The 26,326-nt window shown below is 34.0% G+C and overlaps 3 protein-coding genes across 3 annotated transcripts; all 3 read left to right on the forward strand.

Moving 5' to 3' along the window:
* The first annotated feature begins 2,036 nt into the window (after positions 1–2,036).
* LOC130591475 (uncharacterized) lies at positions 2,037–2,612 on the forward strand. Its single transcript, XM_057394804.1, has one exon. The coding sequence runs from the start codon at positions 2,037–2,039 to the stop codon at positions 2,610–2,612; it is 576 nt and encodes a 191-aa protein (XP_057250787.1).
* Positions 2,613–4,485: 1,873 nt separating this feature from the next.
* LOC125497458 (uncharacterized) lies at positions 4,486–5,064 on the forward strand. Its single transcript, XM_048644393.1, has one exon. It carries the CDS (start codon positions 4,486–4,488, stop codon positions 5,062–5,064), a length of 579 nt encoding a protein of 192 aa, XP_048500350.1.
* A 17,197-nt stretch (positions 5,065–22,261) lies between these two features.
* LOC104894251 (U-box domain-containing protein 19) lies at positions 22,262–24,765 on the forward strand. The gene has a single exon (XM_010680438.4). The coding sequence runs from the start codon at positions 22,423–22,425 to the stop codon at positions 24,469–24,471; it is 2,049 nt and encodes a 682-aa protein (XP_010678740.4). The 5' UTR covers positions 22,262–22,422; the 3' UTR covers positions 24,472–24,765.
* The last annotated feature ends 1,561 nt before the right edge of the window (positions 24,766–26,326 follow it).

The following is a 26,326-nucleotide window of genomic DNA, read 5'->3' on the forward strand; positions in this document are numbered from 1 at the left end:
AAATTATATTCAATTTGTATAATATAATAATTTAGGTTGTTTGTTCAAAATGAAACTCTAATTTCTCGTTATCCACAACTTCTTTTATGTATTTAAATATATATAGGACTCTATTTCTAAAAATATTTATAATAAAAATTAATGACATGGCAATCCTACGTGGCGCTCTCTATTTCATAAGTTGTAGAACTACATTGTAAATGAACCTTATTTCGGAGCATATTTCGAGCACTATCTAATGGAACAAAAATTATAATATTCCAAGTTACGTAGCAAAAGTTATACACAATTTACATAATATAAAATTTTAGGTTGTTCATGCAAAATCAAACTCTAACTTTAGCTTATCTAGAACTTCTTATGTGTATTTAAATCTATGTAAAACTCTATTTTTAAAAATATTTAAAATCAAAATCAATGACATGATAATTCTATGTGGCGCTCTCTATTTTATAAGTTGTAGAATTATATTACAAATGGATCTTATTTCAAACCATATTTCGAGCACTATCTAATGGAACAAAAATATAATATTTCGAATTACGTAGCAAAAGTTATATACAATTTACATAATATAATAATTTAGGTTGTTCATGCAAAATCAAACTCTAATTTTAGCTTATCTAGAACTCCTTATATATTTAAATCTATGTAGAACTCTATTTTTATAAGAGAGTTCTCGTTATCCACAACTCCTTTTATGTATTTAAATATATGTAGGACTTTTTTAAAAAATATTCAAAATAAAAATTAATGACATGACAATCCTACGTAGCGCTCTCTATTTGATAAGTTGTAGAACTATATTGTAAATGGGTCTTATTTCGGAGAATATTTCGAGCACTATCCAATGGAACAAAAATCATAATATTTCAAATCATGTAGCAAAAAGTATACACAATTTACATACTTCCTCCGTTTTCGAAAGATCTTCCTTGTTACTGTTCCTACAGATATCAAGGAGGATCCATTTATGTAGGGTGTGGGGTGGGTAAAGTAGGAGAGATAAAGGGATTAAGAAAAATAAACAAATAAAAAGGGGTTAAAGTAGGAGAGAAAAGGAGTAAAATTGAATTAATAATTTAATGATGGACCATATGATAAGGACATGAGAAGGTAAAAAGGGAAAAAAATCCAAATAAGGATTAAAGTAAAAGAGGGAAGATCTTTTAGAAACGCACTTAAAGGGAAAGAGGGAAGATCTTTAGGAAGCAGAGGGAGTAATATAATAATTTAGGTTGTTCATGCAAAATCAAACTCTAATTTTAGCTTATCTATAACTTCTTATGTGTATTTAAATTTATGTAAAACTCTATTTATTTTTAAAAATATTTAAAATCAAAATTAATGACATGACAAGTCTATGTGGCACTCTCTATTTTATAAGTTGTAGAACTATATTGTAAATGGATCTTATTTCAAAGCATGTTTCGAGCATTATCCAATAGAACAAAAATTATAATATTTTGAATTACGTAGCAAAAGTTATACACAATTTACATAATATAATAATTTAGATTGTTCATGCAAAATCAAACTCTAATTTTAGCTTATCTAGAACTTCTTATGTGTATTTAAATTAATCTATTTAAAACTTTATTTTCATAAAAGATTAAAATAAAATTTGATGACATGACAATCCTACGTGGTGCATTCTATGACCTCGAAATCTTGAGAAGCGAAAAGTTATTCTTTATAATTAATTGATCGATTGAATTTTGGTTCCCCGCAAATTGAAGTTTGATTATCGAATTCATGTACGAACTCCTATAGTCTTAAACTCCTATTATGCATAGAATCGGAAAACAAGAAATAATCAGAACTTTATCTTTTAATGACTCTTTCTGTTCTAGGAATAATAATCCCATCCGATTTATAACCATAATCCTAAACCAATACGAAATCACAAGCCACCTCCTCAAAATCTATATAAATATAGGTCCATACCATCTCAATTTTCCATCAAAGTATTAGCAAACATCAGTCCTAATAACAAAAATTTCCCGAGGTACGTAATTTTTAGTTCCACAAAAGCAATGGCAGATCATAAAATTCTCTTAGCATCAATCATCTTAATTCTCTCGATAACTTCCTCTTTAGCAAGCTACCCACCAGCCACAAATTACTTGATCTCCACCTGCAACGACGCCACTTACGGTGACTTATGCCTCCAAACCCTCTTGCCTGATGTCGACCGCATAAACAGCACCCCGAAAAAGTCGACTCGCCTCGCCATCATGGCCACCATAACAGCAGTTCAATCGGCAACTGACGGTATCACTCAACTCTCAAAACAGCCTCAAATGTGGAGTCGCGAAATCGACTCGCTGAACGATTGTGGTACGTCGGTCGCTAACACGGTGACAGCATTGAACACTGCTATGGACACAAGTGATCACTTGGGTGGTGGTGATAAGAATGATAAGCAGTCGAAGAGGTTAAGCATGGAAAACAACGTCAAAACAGTGGTGAGTGCTACCAACACATGCATCACTAATCTTCAAGGAGCAAAGGCTAGAGATGTTGTGATCAGTAGGGTTCAAGATGCTACTAAATTACTTGTTCAGCTTGCTACTAACGCTGTTGACCTCATCGATCGCATGCAGTTTTAACTTTTAATTCATCTATTATGTAATTGTCTTAAGAACTTTTTTTTAATTGTTTTTAGGAAGGTTTAGCTATAAGTCTACGTAGGTTTTAAGGTATATATACAGGATTGCTTCTTCTTTTTTCCGTCAAAGATCTAAGACTTAAGAGTTTAATTTTGTTTAAGTTTACAGCTTGTTATTATTGAGAAAGAATAATAAATAAGACATAATTTTGTTTTACATGTTTGAGGTTGTCTTGGCCCTAATTTGCCCTGCTTTCTGATAAGCTATATATCTTTTGGTTATGGTGTGATGAAGCTGACACAAGGTTTAACTTTAATTTTAGTATTTTGATTATATTAACTCCAAAACGAACAAAAAAAATTGAGTACGGTCTCCTTTTCCTATGTCTTAATATCAAAACGCAATATATATTTATGAAAAGGCTCTATTTGACAAAAACATTGTGTAAATATTTTAGAAACTTTGAATAATAACATGATAAAATCTTTGAGTTGTTTAAATGAATAGTCATGTTTAGCAAAGAACTTAATATATATTATTTAATGAGCTTATCTTGATTTCAATTAAGATGCTAAATTTAGTTGCATTTGAATCTAAGATCTTTTCACATAATCAATACTCCCAGCTTTCGCATTGCTGATATCTATGACCACATAAATCCCTTACGCCAAATTGTGTATCTTTAGCTTTGTACTTATGCAAATAATTATAAAATTAGGGTTTGAGGGCGACAGTCGTGGATCGCGAGTTTGGTGAGTCTTTGGTCCCTTCTGAGGGATCTGTAATACGTCTTCCGAGATGGATGGTGAACTTTTGGTTTGATGCTCCGCGTTAAAAATCAGAGGAGGAGGAGACGGTTGTGGTTGTCGATGATGCCCCGATGAATGTGAGTACCCTTAACTTGAATTTTGCTAGGAAAGGTAATGACTTTGAGACCTTATAATTTCGACGCTTTTAAGAGAACTATGAACCAGATTTGGGCTATATCAAAAAATGCTTTATTTCGTTTGATTGAGAATGGATTGTTTGTGGTACAATTTGCTACTGTTATGGGTCCAACCCAAGTTAGTAACATGTGTTTTTTATTTGGGTCCTTTTATTTGGCCCAATATTATACCATGTTACTTGTTTATTTTTAAGTCCAACTTTGAGCTTCTTATGTGGCTTATTTAGTAAGCTTTAGGAGGGTTTATAAGGTGAAAAATAAGAGCAGCAGCAAGAGAGAGAAAAACACCCGCACAAACAAGAGATTGAGGGGTTTTGCTGATTTTCGTATTTCAGCCTGCCCAGTCCTGATCAAGTGCTCGATCGGAGGTGTTCCCGTGGTCCGATTTTGCTGAAATTTGGACAGATTATTCCTGACATCTAGGGCTTCATTTTGGTCGGTTGGATCGTCGTTGTGAGGTCTGGTTTGGTCGGAATTAAGATCTGGAAAAAACTGCTGTTTTGGTGATATTCTTTCACTTTATTGTTATACTTTGATCTCTTATTGTTCTTGGTGATTGTTGGTGGGTGTATGAACCTTTGTAGACTGATTTGGGTTCTTTTTCCCTCAATTTATCAATAAGAGAAGTATAGGGTGGACTCCTTAAACGGTCCTGTGGTTTTTATCCTTCACATCGAAGGGGTTTTCCACGTATAATTCGTGTGCCTTGTTTGTTATTATCTCTTCCTGTTATCGTTGCATTTTGTTACTATTTTATTGCTGATTATATATTGCAATATTGTTGGTTATCTTGGTGAATTGGTTGCGTGACAAATTTTGGGTTGATTGGATTCAATTATTGGTTGATTGTCTAGTGTGTGACATTGTGGGTGTCGTTGTGACCCCCTTACAATCCCTACAGCTACTTCACGGGATAAAACAAAAGTAATGGAGGGTAGACCATGGACTTTTGATCAACATCTGATAGGAATGGACAATATTGAGGATGGAATTCAACCATCTGAAATTACCCTATCTTGGAGCCCCTTCTGGGTTAGATTATATAATCTACCTATGAATGCGAGAACAGAATACCATGTGAGGCGGATTGGGAAGAATATTGGGACGGTTATGGATGTTGATTATGATGGTGTTTGCTTGGATAAATCTTCCTGGGTTAGAGTTATGGTGGACTTTTCGAAGCCGCTTAGGCTTATAATCAAGATGAAAAATAGTAACGAGATAGTGGTGGTGGTGGAAGTGAAGTATGAGCGACTCCCTATTTTTTGCTTTTCGTGTGGTAGAATTAGGAATATGGAGAGCGATTGTGAGTATTCAGTTGAAAATGACAGAGAGGGAGAGAAGCAGTGGGGCACTTGGCTTAAAGCGTCGCCACGTAAGGGATGCTTGAAAAAGTTGGAGGAAGCAAAACAATTTCTGTCCTGCTCAAGGGCCCTGAATTTTTCTCGACATGCATGGAAGCAGTGGGGTTTCGACGAGTCTGGAGGTGGAGGTGTTGGGGGCTAGACAAGGTGAGGTGCAGAAGGGGACTGGAGAGCAAGCTGGGGAGGTGATGTCGACATGGACAGGATGTTCGAAGGAGGGGGGACGGAGTGTCTCGCAGGCAGTAGTGTTGAGCCTCACATTATCGATACAACTTCACATGTGTGGAGGGCAGTGGGGAGGGGGAAGGAAAGGAAAGGGAGGTATATGGGTCTGGTGGTGAGCATGGGTCGCTGAGGGCAGAGGAGGGGCAGGTGGAGGGAAAGGAGAAGGAGGTTGTGGTGGATGCAGGTGAGAAGAACAATATGGGTACTGGGGGAGAATTCCCCACTTTTTCACTTGGGAGTAATGTGAGTGTGGCTCGAAAGCTCAAAAAAGGGCGGGCGAAAATCAAATGGCCAAGGCGCAAAAATCGGTAAGGGGGGCAGAGTATGGCGAAGGCTCCTACAGAGATTTTAATGACTATTTATGATACTCCGAAATATAGTAGCACGCATGGAGGGAAACAAAAGTGTACAATGGGAGACGAGGAGGGTATGGATGGAGATGATGTAGATATGCGAGAAGTGTACGATGCATGAAAACGTTTGAAAACATGTAATGGTGATGATGGGGATCGTAATCCCTTGACATTAGTAGAGGTTGGTAGAGTCCAACCCTGCGAAGGACAATGAAAATTTTAAGCTGGAACTGTCAGATCCGTTTGACATATATTCCAACATGATTAACGCTAGCAAGCAGTGGCATGAGAGGTTCTCAGAGACGTTGATTAAGCATTGTAATAGGAAGTTTAATTCTGCGGCATATAGCCTAGAAAATTTTTGTAGCCTGTAGGGCTGTGGATGTAGAATGTGTGGCAACTAGGATGTTTTCCCATCCCCCTAGTTGTTGTGTGGAGCATCTAATTTTGGATTGTAATTTGTTGAATGCTAATACGTAATATTTAGTTGCTTTGTTTACCAAAAAAAATCATCAATATCAGCGATTTAGTGAGCTTCATGAGCCTTTTAGCCCCCAAAGACCAAGGTTAGTTATGCCAATTTTAATTTCGTCTGAGTTTTTAATTTTTTAAATAATTCCATCTTCCTTTTCTTTCACTTGAAACCAATAGGTTGGTACATTAATTAAAGAAGACGAGAGAAAATTTTGGTTAACGTACACCAGGTTTCTTTGTTTTCTCACATCACAACAAGAATCCGCACTTTTAGCGTCTGAGTTTACCATCCGTCCCAATCAGACGCAAATTAGCGTCCGTTTTTGTAAAATTAGCATCCGTCTTTAAACGGACGCTAATTAGCATCCGTTTTTTTAAACTTAGCGTCCGTTTTGGGAGCGGACGCTAATTAGCGCCCGTTTTACAAGTTTACCGTCTATTTTGACGGACGCTATTGAATGGTCATAAACAAAAACACGACCCACCTTATTTCCAACCTCTATCTATCCTTATTCTCTCACCTCTTTCTTCGTTTTCTTTCTCGCTCTTCTTTTCTTCTTCCTTTCTGTTTTTTTTTCTCTCACCGTCGAAGGTATTCAATGGTCTGCTACCACACTTTCTCTGATTTGAAGGAGGTTCAATCGATTTCTGAGCCAATTCACCGTCGCAGGTTTTCGTTTTAGGGTTAGTGATTTTTTTGGTTGTTTCAGATCTAGTTTTTTTTGTTAATTTCTCAATTCTCCTTCAAAACCCCATATTTATCCTCTCTTTTTTTCGATTTTTATTTTCGTATGTTTTTTTCATTTTCTCGATTTTTATTTATCCTCTCTCTTTTTCGATTTTTGTTTCAGATCTGGTTTTTTCTTGAGATTTTCCTGTTTCCAGAACCCCAACCTTTTTTATGTTACATAGTATTGTAGTATTGGAATTATGTTGCATCGTCTTTGAAGGAATGAATTGAGGGGAGAAAAATATTTTTGTATTACACTACTTCTGATTTTATGAAGGATAGTTTTCAATTTATATGAATGAATTGTGTTATACTTGTGTTTGTTTATGTCGACGTGAATGTTTCAGATATTTGCTTAATTTTTTCTGTGTATAAATTTGTAATTGATTGGTTGTTGCAATTTATACATTAGAGCTTTGAAAATAAGAACAAGTCTGTAATATTTTGCTGGAAATATCGTATGACATGTAGAATAGTGAAGTTATCTTATTTATCTGTTTGATCTTATAAATCTGAACTTTATATATTCTGTATTTAAAGAACTTGGTAATTATTCAAAATTTCATTTGATTTATGCATTTATGCTGTAGGACTTTGTATTATGTGATTGATCTTTTTGACTGTGTACTTTTACCCCCATGTCTAACAAAGTTTAATTTAGTACATATCATAAAAAAGGTTTTGGTGGTTGTTGTGGAAATTCAGGTATGGAGCTTTGCAATCATAATGCTTATCCTTCTTTGGTTGTTAGGGATTCTGTAAGCATCTACTCTCTTTCTCTCTTAATTTTTTTTTTTCTGTTTTTTTTTGGTGAAACTCTTAAATTTATCCTCTTTTGCATATAATAGTAACTAATAAGCGCTAATTTCATTGAAGATTTAACTACCATCACGGAATTCAATATTTTGATGCTTTATTATTTCTTTTCTAGGGTGTTTAACTAATATGCACGATTGATTTTGGTGATATTGGAGCTGAATTGATTGCTTAATATAGGTTTATGAATCAATCAAGTACATGGTTTAACAAGAATGATATGAAGTTTTGATGAATGCAAAGTGTTGTTTTGGTGTGTTTTTGAAATTTGGAGCAAATTGGCGACGGTTGTATCTATAGGATTATTCTTTCTATTTTGCATCAATTAGAAATTATGATCTAGAATTATTCATTTTAGCGAAAGAAAAGTTAGACTTGTACATGTTGTCAGATTCATCTACTTTTTATGGTGTTCTTGATAACTCTGTTATATTTTTTTCGATTAAAGGGTGCAGTAGATTAAAATACTAGAATGTTCTTACAAATCGCTGAAGTTAGCTAAGGAGTCATCAGTTCCAATGTTACTGCATTTACGCGATGTAAAAAAAAAAAAAAATTACTGCATTTACGCAAAAATTTCAAAGGACAACTCCGTTTGTCTATGATATCTGACTTTTATTTGCCTTCTTTTTACTTAGGTTGTCGGCTACTCTCTCCGCGATTTATTTCTCACTTTACATTAATTTCTTCCATTATTGGTAGCCTTTTCCTCTTTTACGCTTTCTTATTAACAATCAGATTATAATTGGTCCATTAATATACTAATGTTTGAATATAACTTTCTTTCTCCTATATAAATAAGTTAAAAGGAAACCAACTTTTTACAAGCTAATTCAATTCATGTAGTTTGTTTTGTTACAATAATAGAAAAGAATGCAAGGATGTAGGTTGTGTATCTGAGAGACTATTCTTATGCCACACATATGATTTTTGGTTCACCTGTTTTTTCTCTCAATTACTAACATAATTGTTGGGTATTTCTTTTGTAAAAGGGTTCCATTTTACGGAGAGCTGAAGTTGGCATTTATCATCTACCTTTGGTATCAACAAACAAAGGTAACTTGCTTCAGAGGCAGCACAAATCTTTGATAAAAAACCTCCAGTCCAGCAGAAGGTATAGTTTTTGAAATACGGTCTTGTCTGTAATGCCTTGTCTATAAAATGGTTCTATATCTTGGTCAATTGTTGCTAGCCATTTAGTTGGGAACAGACAGCCATTATGGTGATTGGTAGGATACGACTTGTTATAGTGATAGATTGGGGAATATGAAATGGGGTATATGAAGATATGAGATATGGTGATTGGTAGGAAACATTTACTGAAGCTTTTCTTCCCTTTGCAGGTTCATATTGGCTTCTGCATCTTGGTTGCAGTTGCTCCACCTATTGTCTTCGAGGGGAAATCTCTTACGTAAGTTTACATGTCTATGAGTTCTTTTCTGTACACTTTGATCTTTATGTTTTCCGTTAAAGTAGAGGGGGTAGGTAATCCTCATAATCTTTATCTTTATCTTTATCTTATGTTTGTAGGGAGGAGGGGTTTGTTTTGATGCTTTACTGCAGTGAGGGTGCATATTTTTTCCATACCTTTGATGCATCGTAATTTATGGTTTGACTTACATCATCCTGTAGCATATTTTAGTTGTGTCACTGTGTTCCCACATCGATACTTATGCCTAATTAACATACTTTGACATGATTATGCTAGCCATTGTCCGTTCATTGAAATTGACTGAGCTCACTTTATGTGCCACTTGTTTTTGTTAGAATTTTTCTATGATGTCTTTTCATTCGAATCAATCTACTTTTCGCTGAAAGGCCACAGCTGGTAGGATATGGTAGACTAAGAAGTACTTGATGGAGTAAATGACAATCAAGAAGAAACCAAGTGAGCACTATGAGGATAAATCTAGCTTTAGTTTTGAGACTGGAAGGAGGTTGGGAGCACTCCCGAGTCTTTATCCTTGGTTGTGTGGGTGATGGGTGGCTGGGTCGTTGGTTGTGTTAGGGTTTGGGTGGGCTGGGTGGTGGGTTAGGCTGGCTCGGGTGGGGGTTAGGGGCAAAATAGGTTCCAGATTTATTTAGTTATTCATTTAATTCTTGTTAATAATTGTTTTTTTTCTGGTTAATTTCATTAATTTCTGGTTAATTTCATTAATTTCTTTGTTTTTGTTGATTTGCAGGGTTATGAGATTTGCGTTTGAGTTCTAGATTTGAAGTTGGTTTCGATCCAGATACCAGATTTGAAGTCTGTTTTGGTTCCAGATTTTTATTAGTGGAGTTTAAAATGTACATGTAATTATATGAGATTTGTATTAGATTTTGTTCTAAGTATATTAGAATTTAGTTCTAGAATTATTTTCACTTGTAATTACATTTATTATCAATAATAATTGAATTGATTAATTTGTTTGCCTTAATAAAAGAAGTATGGTATTTGCATCATTCCATATCTTATTACATTTAATATCAAAAGCAAAAAGCTATTACATTTAATTAACCAAAAGCAAAAAGAAGTGCAAATGGATATATGAGGACACGGTCGCTAATTAGCGACTGCCAAAGCTAATTAGCGACCGCCAGGGCAGTCTCTAATTAGCGACCGTCAGAGACAGACGCTAATTAGCGACTGCCCTGGCGGTCGCTAATTAGCTTTGGCAGTCGCTAATTAGCGACCGTGTCCTAGGCGGTCGCTGATCTGCGACTACCCAGGAAACGGTCGCTAAATACGAAATATCGGACGCTAATTTTTTAGCGTCCGCTTTTCGGACGCTATTTGGAGAATTAGCGACCAAGGGTTTTGCGTCAGCTGTTTAGCGTCCGTTGGCGGACGCTAATATATTTAGCGTCCGATTCCGCGTTTTTAGCGTCTGATTTTGTCGGACGCTAATGGCTGACATTCTTGTTGTGCATAAACTAACAAGATGGAACTTATTATTAAAGTCCCTAGCTAGTTATCGAAGTACTTAGTCATGAATATTTATTTATTTTTGACATCGCAGAGAACGTACTAAATTAATTATAAATTTGTAAAAGAAACATTGTTGCTGCTACAAAGGATGGCCAACTCGTGAGCTTAGCTTAGCTTATTGGACCCTATCACAGAAAACTTTTATTACCTAACACCAAGCAAAGCCTTTAGCAATTTCTTTAATATCGTTGATCGTGCATCTGAGGTGGACTTCAGGAACTTGCTTGTAGTTCAAGAAGCGGACCAGGTTTGCTGAGACGGTGTGTAGAGCGAACGCAATGAATGTGGTGTTGTTTATCCCACTCAACCGCTAGCAAACAAGCTGTAGCTTCCATTAAGAGTGCTGATTCTCCATGTGAAATTGTCCCTTGGCCCTTCCCTTGCATACTTGTGGGGTGTCTAATCACCCAGGCGACACATCCTAAGTTGGTCTTTTTGATGAGATAAGTATTCATGAATAAATTAAATAAAAAATATAATTAACCCATAGCATAATTCGAGCATAAAAACTAGTTACAATTATGAATGGCGGGATAACGTACACATGCTAAAATACAGAAGATATCCCTTAAATAAGCATTTTGATGAGAGAAGTATTCATGTTGTTTTTATTTTTATAACTAATAGTTCACGAATTTAATAATCAATTTATCTAGTTACATATTTATAAAAATTATATGAAAACAATTGATATTTCAAAATACACATTAAAAAGCATATTTTATAATTCATATATTAGTGTTGCATGAACCTTGTCCATACTGATATTATTTTAGACCAAAATCATTCATGTGACATATTGAACTTTTTTTTCATATAGTCACCTGTTACAATCTAAATTTATACTAATCTATCATTATCTAACATAGTGACTATTTTTATACTATCGTTTCTTATATTAGTTCATTATTATGGTAGCTACACTTTAAAAACATAGCTACTTCTTTTTTTTTCACATAGTCCACCCTAATAATAAATAATTACTTTTCTTTTATATCTATTGTATTTTAATATGGTGACTTTTTCAATAAATCACGTGTACTAGCATTGAGTCTACACTAAATTTATTGTGTGAATAAGCTCCATAAAGATTTTTTACATAATTTTTTTTGGGGAAAACATATTTAGTGTTTTTAATTACGCTTACCTGCATTATTAGTCGGATAAGAATGAGCTGCCTGACATGACATGGAGTTCCTTATCGATCTACATCTACTTATCCCCATTTTAAGCTTCATACTAGTTGATAAAAATGACATGTCTTTGGTCCCAATTCCGAATCCGAAAGGTGGTTAGACACTCGAAATTATGATAAAATGTACCTAAACCTGCTAAGTTGTTTGAATAAGTTGAGCCACAAGTTTTTGAATATGTCGTCGTAGGCCACATAACAGGACATGTACGCAAACGCTGACATCATCCTTAATTATGTTAAGTGCATTTGTGCATTCATACATGCATAATTGCTTATATTACTTGTTTAGAACCATAGAAGTATATAAATATTATCTGTATATGATTGTTAAAATTAATCAACGAGTCTCTTGATCAAATGCACAGATGCATGTTTAACTTCAGATACTCATCCCCTTCAGATCATAAGTATTCAAGAACTGCAGAAAAGCCACAAAGGTTTGACCAGCTAAAAAGATCTAGAACAATGTTGCGGTTGTGGTTGCCGTGGTCATATTAGTAATGAAGCCAGATAGTAGATAGAGTACAAGTAGAGGTGGCAAACTGGTCAAAAGGGTTGGGTCAAAGGAGTCGGTCATCATCGGGTCAACTTTTTGTTCGGGTTACATTCGGGTCAGGTTGGGTTAGTTCGAGTACGGGTTAATATCGGGTTAAAATGTGTCGGGTTAGAACGAGTCGGTTAAAACGAGTCGGGATAGATCGGCTTTTCAATCTCCCGAATAAATAAAACATATATAAAACTAATGAGAGTAGATTAAATAATTCATGGACAGTGGCTAAATTATATATAATATTTCAATATAATTTCCTTAAATTTGTTTAAAAAGAAACTAATATGACAACTTTTCGGGTCGGGTTCGGATTGTGGTCATCATTATCGGGTCAATTCAGGACGGGTAGATGTGGGTTCGGGTCATATTCGGGTCTATTTTAATTTGGGTCGGGTTTGGGCCGGATCGTGTTGTTGCGGGTCATATTCGGGTCGTTATTTTCGGGTGAAAACGAGTTTCAAATCGGGTCAACGAGTACGTGTCAATTTTACCGGCTATAACTACAAGCATACTAAAAGCAACATATGTGATGGCTAGCCTACTGATGTTGGTATGATGGTATCACCTCTGACACAGAGTTCATGGGTCGAGTATCGCCCTTTGCAAGAAGAATCTCAAATACGGGACGTTAACTTAATTACCTTAAAACATACAATATTCACACTAAAAAATTTCTATTCAATATCGCTATATACTTTAGGTGGCACAACTGTTCAACCAATAACCTTTCAAATAATGTGATTTAATTCCTTTTAATTTAATTTAATTCCCTAAACACCCCTATTTTTGAGAATTGTGAGAGGATTGTATACATAACTATTGAATAGCAAATGTTTCAAAATCTAGCAACATGACGATTGGCCGAGGAGACGTCAAAGCAAGAAACCTGTGCTTTTATTCAAAAATTGTTGTTGATACTTGATATCGTTGTATAATGATGTGAACCATTGTTAGAACTCAATTGAATAAAGATTACGAGATGTTTAATTCGCTAATTAATTATTGTTTGTTGGTTGTTATACTTACTGATTTGTTGTCTAAAATTGTATTTGCGGAAACTAGTTGTTGGTAGCGATTGTTAAATGCAAGATAAAAGAAAAAGACAAAAGGCCAAAGGCAAAACAAAGCTGGTAAATTTTTTTGGGAAATGATATATATAGCCTTAAGGGTTATGTATAAGGTGCTTAAAATGGAAATAAAAAATTGAATCAAGCATTCATTACCTCAAATGATGTGAAATATTATTATGAATTCTTAAATTATTTCCATCCTAAGACATGCATTTAATGCTTATATATAGCTCTAAGGGCTACATATAACATTACCCAATTTTTTTGGCTAGAACGTTAATTTCTCAATTACCCAAAAAAATTCACCAAATACCTTTTTAATTGTGTTTGACCATATGAGAAAGTTACCAAAAAAAATCATTTACTACACACGCCTTGTATCTAATTCGTGATATATTAACACCCTCATTATGGAAATAGGCAATCAATTACTTCCTCTGAATTAAGTGAAAGATTTCTCTCAAAAAGTTTTCACATAAAAGAGAGAAGTGTTTAACTTATTCTCGTAATGGAATAGATTAAGTCCACATGAACTATTGTATATAGGGTTTTGATAAAAGCAATCCTAAAATTTACTTTAGAAATATATGACATAATCACGCGTCAATCAATGTATTAATGCTGATTATTATAATTATAATTAATATTTTCATTTTTAGCTTCTTTTAAGGATTGCATATATCATCTGCCTTACTAAATGACAGCAAATTAACCTGCTTAATTACTGAATTATGCTAACTGATCTAATAATACATGTCTCCTTGTAAGATATTTTCTTCATGTCCTTTTCATCTATATTTGGAAAAACCCTTTTCACTCGAAATTAAGGAGAAAGAAAGGTCGGTTACTCTACTAATAGTAATTGATTGGGTTGATTTGGTGGGCCACATCTGGGTTTTCATGGTTTTTGGGCTTTACGTGTGTACCCCATTGGGCCATGACACAGACCACTTTCATACAAGTTTGGAAGTGACCTTGACAGATAACGGTATAATTATATTATTTTTATCTCATTTGGTGACAAAAATTTGGAATTGATTGAATAAACAAGTTTAAGATTAAGCAAGAATATTTGTTTCACATTGAAACATTAATTATAATGCGACATTAAACTAAGAAAGATGGAGATTTAACCAAGCGCGTAATACAAGTCGCATGGTTATTGGTCCATCCATTTTGACGTTTACACGCTAATTTTTCAACCAATGCTCATTTTCCACGTCTTTGATAATGTATTTAGACCAACAATTTAGTTATTTATTGTTGTTAATTGAATGATGAATTTGTTTTGAATGGAATTCAGTCAAAATATAAAGTCTATGTATATGCGATCCATATAAAGCCACGAGAATGTGAGAATTCATATTTTATTTTGCAAATCTAAATTATATTGTGAGAATAGGAGTAGTTAAAATTAGTAGTAAAAGAATCTATGGTTTTATACTTGTATTGATAAGGATATTTTACATCCATTGTCTCTTTAACGAACATCTGTAAAGTTTCTCATGAGAATTTTTGTTGTGAGCTTTTTAAAAATATAAAGAAAGTTTGCCCCATTTAAAATTTAAAAAGATCATCATTTTACCAAATCGTTAACTACAAATGACATAATCCTTGTGCATCACTAGAAATGTCATTCAAGACGAAAACATTTGTATGAGTTTTAAGTACGTCATGTACTCGTGTGTGCACAGGCAGTTGCCCCAAAACCTTCTGATCTAAGTAGGGGTGAAATTTGGATTTACGGTTTGAAGTTAGGTCTATTCCAATCTGAATGCAATTTAGATTTCAATTTTGTAATTTGAATCCAATACAATTAGAGTTTGAGTCCAATCAATTCAATCTGAATTTTCAAGCGCTGGATTATATTGGATCTGATCCAAAATATCCAAATTTTCTAAACTTCATTTTTTCGATGAAATAAATTAGGCACGAGCATCGACATAAAGTTTCGATAGGCATGAGCATTATAATAAAGTTTCCAATAGTTATTAGGAAGTTAGGCGATTCAAGTTTCAAGCTAAGGGAAAGGAAAGGTCGCCCGACCATTTGGTTTTCTTTTTAAAAGAATTTGTTAAACTCAATTCTAATTATTCGGAGTATTTGGTTATTTTGAATGTTTGGATCCAATCACCCTCAATTCGATCCGATCAAAAAATTCAATTTTTTTGAAAAAAAAAAACTCAATCCGAATTCAATTCGAATATAGTTTGAATTTAATCCAAATTACTAATTTGATTTGAATTAGATTAGATTATTAGATTATTAGATTATTAGATTTCAGTTTTTATCCGAATAACTTTTATCCCTACCTCTAAGATAAACATGGAGAGTCGTGACATTTGTTAGGGAGCTAGAAATAGAATGGCAAGATCCAGGTTGCAAGCAATTATTTTATACAATCACCTCTTAGATGTACACACTAGGGGGAAGAAAAAGGAAGGGTTGCGCTTTTTCAACAAGCGCAACCCTACTAATGAAGGGTTGTGCTTTTCTTCAAAAGCGCAACCCTACATTACAGAAGGGTTGCGCCTTTGAAGAAAAGCGCAACCCTTCACTTAGTAGGGCTGCGCTTGTAGAAAAAGCGCAGCCTTTTTTACATTCAGAAGGGTCAACGAGTTCGTTTAAGGCTCGAAATAGGCATTTTAAGTATTTCTGAATTTTATTATTTCCTTAATTATGTATTAGGGTTTTGTTTTACGTATTTAAACATTATTAGGTCAATGTTTGGAGGCAGTTTTTGACTTTTCAGATCTATAATTTCTTAGTCTTTGTTTTGATTAATGTTCTTGTATTTTCAGATCTATAATTTCTTCTCTTCTGTATATTAGTTTTTGTTCTTTTTTTTCATTTTCGTTTCGTTCTTTTTTTTTTGTTTTGCGTTTAGCTGCATTGTAGAATTCTCTATGTGATAACATTTTTTGATTTCCTGTTTTAGTTTTAGTTTTCCTGATCATATTTCCTATTCCCCTTTTGGATTTGGATGGTTTACTTTAAAGTTTAATGCAAATGTTAAAATTCAGAAAATGTGAGATTAATATATGAGTAAAAAAATGTCAAAAAAATTCTTTTTTTTTTTGGTAGGAAGGGCTACACTTTTACCAAAAAAGCGCAGCCCTTCGTTGTGAAGGGCTGCGCTTGAAAAGTGAAGTGTTGCTATTGAAAGCGCAGCCCTACTCAAAAAGTGAAGTGCTGCTATTGAAAGGGCTGCTGTCAAAAAGCGCAGCCCTAAGGGTGTTTTTTAGCGCAGCCCTTACTTATTTTTCCACTAGTGACAGGAAGTCATGAAGTGAGTTTAGTTCACTAGCGCTGCCCAATACATTTTCTTTTTGGCCCTCACTGGGGATCTCTTGGCAAGAAGAACAACCCTATTGGATAAGCACCTCGCTGAGGTAAGTCAGCCCAGCTACACAGGTTAACGTTTAATTGTAGGGGGACATAAGAAAATCCTTACTCCCAAGCACAAGTAGGTAGTGAGGTTCGAACTTGTGACCTTCAAGTCACAAGGTGAGTTCCCAACCACCTCCACCAAGCAAACTTGGTTAGTTGGTTAGTGCTACCCAATACATGGGTCGGTTATGTTAGAAATACACTAATACTAGTACCCCAACAAATGAATTACAAAAGTTCTCGATGTTGATGGTGATAACAAGTACATAACCAAACTTTTAGTGGAGGTGGTGGGGAACTCATCTTGTGATTAAGCTCACAAGTTCACACTCCATCACCTACTATGCTTGGGAACTGGGATACTTTTATATTCTCCTACTCTCAAGCGTTGACCTATGTAGTTAGGTGGCTGACCTGCAAGAGGTACTGGTCTAGTAGGGTCATTCTTTTTACCAAAAAGTTCCCAATAGGTCCCCAAAAAAAAAAGTACATCGTACACATGCCTCATGTTAGGTGTTATGTCTTCAATTGATACTTTCTTAGTCTTAAAGAGATGCTTCATGTTGACTTGCATACTTGACAATGAACAGCTTTGATTACTAATATCTAAAATATTCATTATTTAAAATTATAAAAAATTAATATGTTTTAAAAAAAATACAATGAGACTAATTCAATATCTTACATGCTAATGATTTTTTTTTTTTATATCTATAGAGAAAATTGAGTTTGTAAATAGCGCAAAAGGCAAAACAAATAAAGCATCTAGTTCAAAAAAAGAGGAAATTGTAATAAAACTACAGCAATATAATATGTCGAAAAAAATAGAAGTATGATTATTACAATTATACCTATCCAAATCCAAAAATTACCATAATAGCAATAGGTCACAAGTTCAAATCTTGTTGCAAGCTAATTTTACTTTTGTTAATTGACACGACTTATGTACATATTGGACAATTCTAGTGGAGTAACAGCAATGCCACGTGGCGTATATACATTGTCACGCACGCCTTTTAATATATTTGTATAGATATTAATAATAATAACAATATTAATAGTAATATTGAAAATAAAAAATAATAATTACAACATTAGACAAGACTGAACTGAACTTATTTTGGCTAAACTGAATTGAACTGAACTTATTTTGGCTAAACTGAATTGAACTGAACTTATTTTGGCTGATTTGAACTTATTTTAGCTGAACTGAACTCAATTATACTGACTTGTACTGAACTGAAAATAAGTGCAAAATAACATGGCTTTATTAGATCTAGAACAGGATATGTTATTTTTAGATGGCAAAAAAGACTGAATTGTTAATTATTAATATTAAGAGTTTGCCAGTGTATAGAGAATAGCTAGTCATCTAGTGACATCAAAAAATTCCGATGATGACAAAAACACTTACTATAAAACTTTGCGCTTACGCTGTTCTTTATCCTATTTTCCAACCGTTTCAATCTGAAATTGAAAAAGAATTGTCACATGATGTGGAACACTGTGAGAATTTACTTAAATCTATGGGCATGCAATAGTATAAGGTAGGTGATCCATTAAAAGCTAGGCCTGAAACTTATATCAGTCGAGTGGCTTAAATTGGCACCACATCTCCACATTCCAAATTCACCCCTTCGTATTTCTTTGATCTGCGGTCATAACTCATAAGCTCATTTATGGTGTATACATTTGGTTTAACCACGCAATTTGATGGTGATACATGAAGATGTAACGACCATAAAGATAGAAATCAAAAACAATAATCGGTAGGGACGATAAATATTTGTTTCCAAATTATGTCCCAAGAAAAATGATTGGTACAATTGTTGTGTGTCGTTCACTATAGAGTTAGACACAATTACACAAACATAACTGCCATAGTTAAATACAAATCCATCGCAGTACAGTATTCGGCACATACATTATTATTTAGATTATCTCTATTAACTCTTTGCACATAAATTCTTTTCCCTTTTCGTTTTAATTTTTACTCATGATATTTAACTCGAAAATTATGTGGTTTATTGGTTTCCTCATTTTACAAAGATTTTGCTCGTTTCAGAACTTTTTTGCTCTTTTTATATTTTGCTTATTTAACATTTTTATGCTAATTTCGCAACGTTTTTGCTCATTATTTTACGTTCTTTCTCATTTAACTTTTTTATGCTCAATTTACGTTTTCTCATTTCATATTTTTGCTTATTTTACATCTTTGCTCATTTAATGTTTACTCATTTTATAATTTTGCTCTTTCTTTTTCTTTTTACTTATTTTGCTCATTTTATGTAGTTCTTGCTGATTCTAAATGGTTCTCACCATAAAAGAGTTATCATTAGAACCCAACCCTATGGTGAGAATCATGGGAACCACCTATTATTTAGGAGGAATTAAGAGTAGATTACAGACCTCCATACATGTGCCAATACTAGTTTACGATGTAATTAAAAAGTTTATGCTAATCCTCTCTACTTTTTTTGGTATTTTTTTCTTTTGCAATTAAAGACTAAGGGCCTGTTCTCCCCAGCTTATTTTCAGTTCAGTTCAGTTCAATTCAGTTCAGTTCAGTTCATATCAGTTCAGTTCAATTCATATCAGTTCAGATCAGTTCAAATCAGTTCAGACCAGTTCAGTTCAGCTCTTGACAATACTTTTACTCTCACATATCACTATTCAGTTCAGTTCAGTTCAGTTCAATTCAGTTCAGATCAGTTCAGTTCAGTTCAGCTGTTTTATGCCGAAGAGAACATGCTCTAAGAGTTTTCTACACACATCCAACAAAATAACTCTTAATTAATTAAAGAAATGAATACTTCTCAGAAATTGTGTATGTTTACATCTAACCAAATGACCTTATATATACAGATAATATAGAATTATTGATACCAACAAAGCGTGCCTCCAAAGAAAGTTGTCTCTTCAGGAGAAATGTATCTACAAGCTAATTAATTATAACTATTGAACTAATATATAATAGGCAAATTGAAGACAAACTTTGGCCATATATAAACATCAATATGTTGGTGCACATAATTTATTCTCTCTTAAATCATAGGATGAGGATTAAACTTGTCCTGTTTACTGTCTACCAACATGCTATGTCTTTTTAATGTAATAATCTCCTGCAAATTGGAACCTTATAATAAGTAGAAAATTAAATTAGGAAAGTATCCAATGAAACCTTAGATTGTGTTTGCTGTTTCACGTACTGAAATCGAACTGACATCCTATACTTAATCAAATCAACCCAACATGCATGCCAAATTTTCACCAATAAAGAATATGCATAATAGGTACCAACAGCCAAACAAGCACATGCATCTGTAGTTCCTTAACTCTTCGTCTCTCAATTATGGAACATTTCATTTTTCGTTAATAAGCTTTTCTCTTTTTGAAAGGTTAGTTAATGAGGCTTTGATTTATTTGAATGCATGGTGATTGGTGGACCTAAAATTACAGCTCATTGATCTGATTTAAGTGAATTTATTTGAGTTAAAATTTCTAAATGTACTATCTCTGTTCTTTGACATTTTACACTATTCACAAATTGTACTTTCACCCTCGTGTGTAGTTTATACGTGAATAAAGATATAGTCATGTGAGATCTTGTTAGATTGATCTTATTATGTAGTTTATGGATATGTATGTCTTATAATTTTTACAATACAAAAACTAAAGATATATATTTTTTCAAAGTTTTGCATTGATATGCGTAAAAAGTGTAAGTGTATAGATTAAAAAGAAAAGGAAGGAGTATGATATAGTGAAATTTATGAATTTTTAGGGAGGATGGTGATGATGATGAAGATTGCAAAGGTTAATTTGTTTTTGGGTGAAAGAGAGGAGCAAAACCCCTAATTACAAAAGGATAATGATAATAGTAATAATCACCTTTATACCAAAAAAAGTAGTATTACTTAGGATTTGTTATTAAGAATAATCCCTAGTTTAGCAAGGTTGCAAAGTCCAAATCATCCTAAAGTAATTTAAATGTTGGGTAACATGCTTTGAATATATACACCAAATAATAATAATAACAATAATAATAATAATAATAATAATAATAATATACAAATTCTATATTTAGTACTACATTTGTTTCATAAAGGTTTACACATCTTTTTGTCTTTTAATTTCAATAATTGTCCTATTTATTTATAGATTTATTAAATAAAGAGTGGGATCATATAAATTTTTTTTATCTCCTTAAATAAGTTACTCATCCTAGTCACTTCAATTTTATCATATATCTCTATTCACACCTATTTTCAACACAACTAACAAAAATATGGTTCACTAGCTACCTTATTTTCTTATATAACTATGTGCTCAATAAAGCATGTAAAAGATCTTTCAATCCTCTTCATCTTAAACATAGACAAGTATAGTGATATTATATCCTAAAACTACTTGACAATAGATAAAGCTATCTTGCAATTACACCTTCAATTCATGTTTATATTCAATCTAAGACTAAACTCATATGAGTGGGAATGTCTATTGATTTCCATCCACACAAAAACAACAAAAAGAAAATCCCACTAATACTCCTCTTTCCTTTTAACCCTCACTATTTTTTCCCCCACCATCACCATCAACATCCCCTTCACCCTTCTCATTCCATCACCAATTCACCATCATCATCATATAATCTCCTTTTTCATGCAGGTCAGTCTCACATTCACCACCACCACCATCTATGTTGAAAATGATTAAGAATTAAGGTGCCAAGGTCCAAGGTAGGAGTGGAGGGAAGAACTCTTTTTTGTTATTGTTGTAATCATTCTATAACGAAACATTTTAACATCCTTTTATTTATATATATACATTTTCTGAAAAATTCCTTTCAGTATTCACATTATATTACTAAAACTATAAAAACATAAATAATTATAAAAGACTGACCAAACTTGAAATTAAAGCATACTAATTAACTTTCATTTGTCACTAATCTTGAATTTTTTTTAAACATATTAGATTAATAAGATAAGATTAGAGTTGAACTACTCCATATTTCACTATGTACTTTTCTTTGATAAGAACTTTGTTAAAAAAAAAAAGTCAAACTTTACAATTGTAGGAAATTCATAGTCAATTTCAATTATTAGAACATTAAGACCTAGAAATATTATAACCATGATGAACTTTCAGTTAAGCAAAAAAGTCTGCGTGTTTGACATCCAATAATATGCTCCCACAACTTCTTATCACGAAATTAAACTCAACCTTCCTCTATGCTTCTTCCCATGACCCTTTTCCCATTTACTAGTTTCCTCCTACGAACCATTTATGCAACTTGTCTCTATGTAAAACACCCACGTGTCACATTGTGGGTCCAACCCCTACATCATCATTATAAAACCCAGTAAAACGGCATCGTTTACGTGATCCTAGAAATAAAACTCCCCGCCAATATCACCTCCCCACGTGTCTACTCACACGTGTCAGCTCGTTTTCAGCGTATTTGACGCATTGTCGGTCGCCACGTGTACTAGGAAATATCCGACGTAATTCTGTGATTTTTTAATCTAAAAAGGAACGGATAAATTAACTACCTCGTTGGCCTAAAAATACCGCCAACACAAGATTTCACTCTCTCATGTTTTGCTTTTATATCTTCCTTTCTTTAGCTATTATCAAGGAAAAATAAGAAAACAGAGCACCTCTGTTTTTTTCTTTGTTTCTCCATTCTATCTCTCGTCTTCTCAACTTGTAAACTCAAACAAATGATTCGAAAAATCGATCCGGATAACCGCCGGGTTCTTAAATTCCCGGCGGTCCGTCCGTGTGAATCGATTTCACCGGTGATCCTTCTCAATTCTTTGATCACTCTCTCTAATGAAATCACCACTTTCAGAACCAATTTTTTTCCTTCTCAGAAAAAATTTTCCCGGGAAGTGATTCGACAAATGGGTATCCTCCAAATTTTCTTTGAAGAAATCCGTGATCACCAATCATATTTCACCAAATCCCTCATTTTATGTCTTTCTGAGCTTCATTTTGCTCTCCAAAAGATGCAATTTTTACTACAAGATTGTACCAGGGAAGGTTCTAGGCTCTATATATTGATGAAATCACAATTTGTAGCTAATCAATTCCGGGTTTTGATTGGTTCAGTTGGTATAGCTCTTGATATACTTCAATTCAATTCACTGGAAATCTGCAGTGAAGTGAAGGAATTAGTGGAATTACTTTCACAACAAGCTCAAAAATCGAAGCTCGAGGTCGGTCTAACTGATCAATGTGCCATGGAGAGGGTGATTTTAATCTTGAACCAGTTCGAGAACGAGTTCGAACCCGAAAAAGGATTGATAAAACGTGTTCTTGATTACTTGGGGATTCATAGTTGGGGAGATTGCAACAATGAAGTCAAGTTTTTGGAAGAAGAGATGATTAAGGTTGAAGAGGAGGAAAGAGAGATTCCTTTGATTAGTAGCTTATTGGGGTTGATGAGCTACTGCAGGGGAGTAATTTTCGACACTTTGGATGAGCAAATAATCAATCAATCAGAAGCAAAATTAGCAGGAGAGATGCTAAATTGCTTGAATCCCGAAGATTTTCGATGCCCGATTTCACTTGAATTGATGATGGATCCAGTTACAATATCTACTGGGCAAACATATGATCGAGCATCAATTGAAAAATGGCTGAATTCAGGGCATTTACTCTGCCCCAAAACAGGGGAAAAGCTTGAAAGTACAGAATTAGTACCAAATTCAGCTCTTAAGAAGATAATACAGCAGTTTTGCTCAGATAATGGGATTTCAATATTGAAATCAGCAAGAAAAAGCAAGGAGTTATCGAGGACAGTTGTTTCGCCTAGTCCAGCTTCTAGAGTAAGCATGAGGTTCTTAGCTCAATTTTTTGCTGGGAGACTTCATTATGGAACAGATGAGCAGAAGAACAAGGCAGCTTATGAAATCAGATTGTTGACGAAATCGAATATCTTCAACAGATCAATCTTAATTGAAGTTGGTAATGTCGCTCCTCTATTGGATCTTCTTACATCAACTCATCCAAATACACAAGAAAACGCGATTGCAGCTCTTTTGAAGCTATCCAAGCATTCCAAAGGGCAGAAATCAATCATTCAAGAAGGCGGATTAATGCTAATTATCTCAGTTCTTCGACGAGGAATGAAGGTCGAATCAAGGCAGATTGCAGCAGCCACAATTTTTTACCTTTCAGCAGTTGAAAAATACAGAAGATTGATTGGTTCAACAAGAGAAGCTATACCTGGTCTTGTTGACCTCATCAAAGATGGGACAATGTGTGGTAAAAAGAATGCTATTGCTGCAATTTTCGGGCTTCTATTGTATCATAAAAACCATGAAAGAGCACTAGAAGCTGGAATCATCCCAACTTTAGTTGATCTTGTCACATCCATTGAAAGGTCAGACCTTCTAGCTGATTCTTTAGCTATTTTAGCTTGTTTGGCTGAGAAGATCGATGGGTGCATCGCGATTTTGCAAACATCGACCTTGCCATTAATCATTAACTTCTTAAAATCGTCCATTTCCAAAGCTGGAAAAGAATATTGTGTGTCGATTTTATCGTCCTTGTGTACTAATGGTGGACCTGAAGTGATCGCGGCGTTAGCCAAGGAACAGGCGATCATGCCTTCATTGTATGGGCTTGTTACCGAAGGGAGTGCTCATGCTAGTAAGAAGGCGCGTATGTTAATCAATATGTTACATAAGTTCAATGAATCAAGCTCTTCAAATCTAGCAGCAGCTTCTAAAGTTCATAAAGAGAGGTTTGTTCATGCAATGTAATGTAACAAATAATCAAGCTCTTATATTATCATTTGTATATATTTAGGTTTCATAAATTTAAATCCATATTTGATACCATCAGCTAGGTTTTTAAATAGAGCTGAACATTATATCATTAGGCTTAGTTTATTTTCTTCAAGTATACTGTATAAATTTGTACTAGTATAAAAGATAGTATTCTTTTCCATGTAGGATGTAATATATGGCTCAAGTGCCATAGAAGTGATAATTGTCACAGATTGAAGTTTTGTATTATGATAAGTTCAGTGAATAAAGAATAATGTTGCTGTCTTATTTCTGTTGTTTTTTTAGTCTGGCGTTTTTGTAGTACTGCACTCAATTTTCTTATGCTGTGGTAGTGCTTTTGCAAAGTGTTTGATCGAATATTGCACTAAGATAATTGACAATCTGTCTTCGTTCTTGCGTAATTTAAAGATATTTGTAGAAAGAAGTAACTCTCTCTAACTAAGGCTCCATTTGGTAGGATGTAAAATATTTTCCATGAAAATGAGTTTTTCTTTTCCTTTCATTTTCCGTTGTTTGGTTTGATAAGGGGTGTAAAACAAGATTTCCATCAAGGGAGCTTTAGGTGAAAATCATTTTCCTTTCAAAAATAAGGGAAAACACATTTTCCTCTCTCTTTCTTAGCAACTTTTTACTATCCTCTTATCCATTCTCTCACTTCCCCTTCCATTTTTTCTCTTTTTCATAACTTTTTTTACATTGAACCAAACAAAGGAAAATTAGCTTTGCATTTGAATTTTCCATTGTAAAATGTTTTACATGAAAAACCAATTTACATTGAAAATATTTTACATCCAACCAAACAGAGCCTAAGTTACGCTCAAGTTATAATGTGGTGGTATGAATAGCTCTCTCTTCGAGTCTTTCTATGGATAATATTGTGGTGTGGTGGTATGAGTAAAGCTAAATTATGGTACGGTACCCCCATAATGAGAAATTAATAGAGACCTTGTTAGGAAAGGGTGTTGTAGTATTTGATTCATGCGGAACAAATCAATGAAATAATAAGAACGAGAAAAACAATAAAAAAAAGATAAACAAGAAAATACAAGGATTTACGTGGTTCGATCAAAATATACCTACATACACAGGTGGGGGATTCAAGCTTCTTCACTATGATAGAGAAAAACAAAAAGAATAATACAAGAAGTCCTAAAATACTAGAGGCTAAAAGTGTGTGTCAAACGATTGCTCACTAAAGGGTCCTTTTATAACATAAGGAAACCCTAATGAAACCATAGAAAAGTCTCCTAATATAACTCTAATGACGGCTTAAAAACTAGGTTTAAAATATATAATAAAACGTGAAAAAAACACGTCGCCAGGGTAAAACCGCACGGTCAGGCGAGAGAGTCGAAAACACCACGAAGGGGAAAACACAGCTCACCCGGTCATAGCCTGGTCGAGCCATTCCAGGCTCCCGGTGGGGTAACTTCGCCCGATCGATCGAGCGAACAACAAACTTCACATTATTCTTCTTCCTTAGCCTAGTTTCAAGGCATCAACTGACAAACCTAAATCAACGATACCGGAAAAGTGTATCTATATATCGTATAATTTCTATCCATAAGTTTTTCTTCCTAAAGTGTCCTCTTAAAGACATTAGAATTTTAATAGCATTTTAGAACACTTGGTCATTTTAACTTGTCTAATTATTCACAAATAGCGAGTTAGAAGATTTTGTTTGTGTTATGTTCAAGTTAAGATGAAATTCAAGCAAGTTAAGTTCATAATAGTTTTAATAAAGCTATAAAATTAAGCTCCAATAAATTTATATAAATTTAAGTAAGGCAAAATTACTACCAAAGAACATAAACTTTACCACAAATTC

The sequence above is a fragment of the Beta vulgaris genome, chromosome 5, assembly GCF_026745355.1.
Source record: "Beta vulgaris subsp. vulgaris cultivar EL10 chromosome 5, EL10.2, whole genome shotgun sequence".
Taxonomy (NCBI): domain Eukaryota; kingdom Viridiplantae; phylum Streptophyta; class Magnoliopsida; order Caryophyllales; family Amaranthaceae; genus Beta; species Beta vulgaris.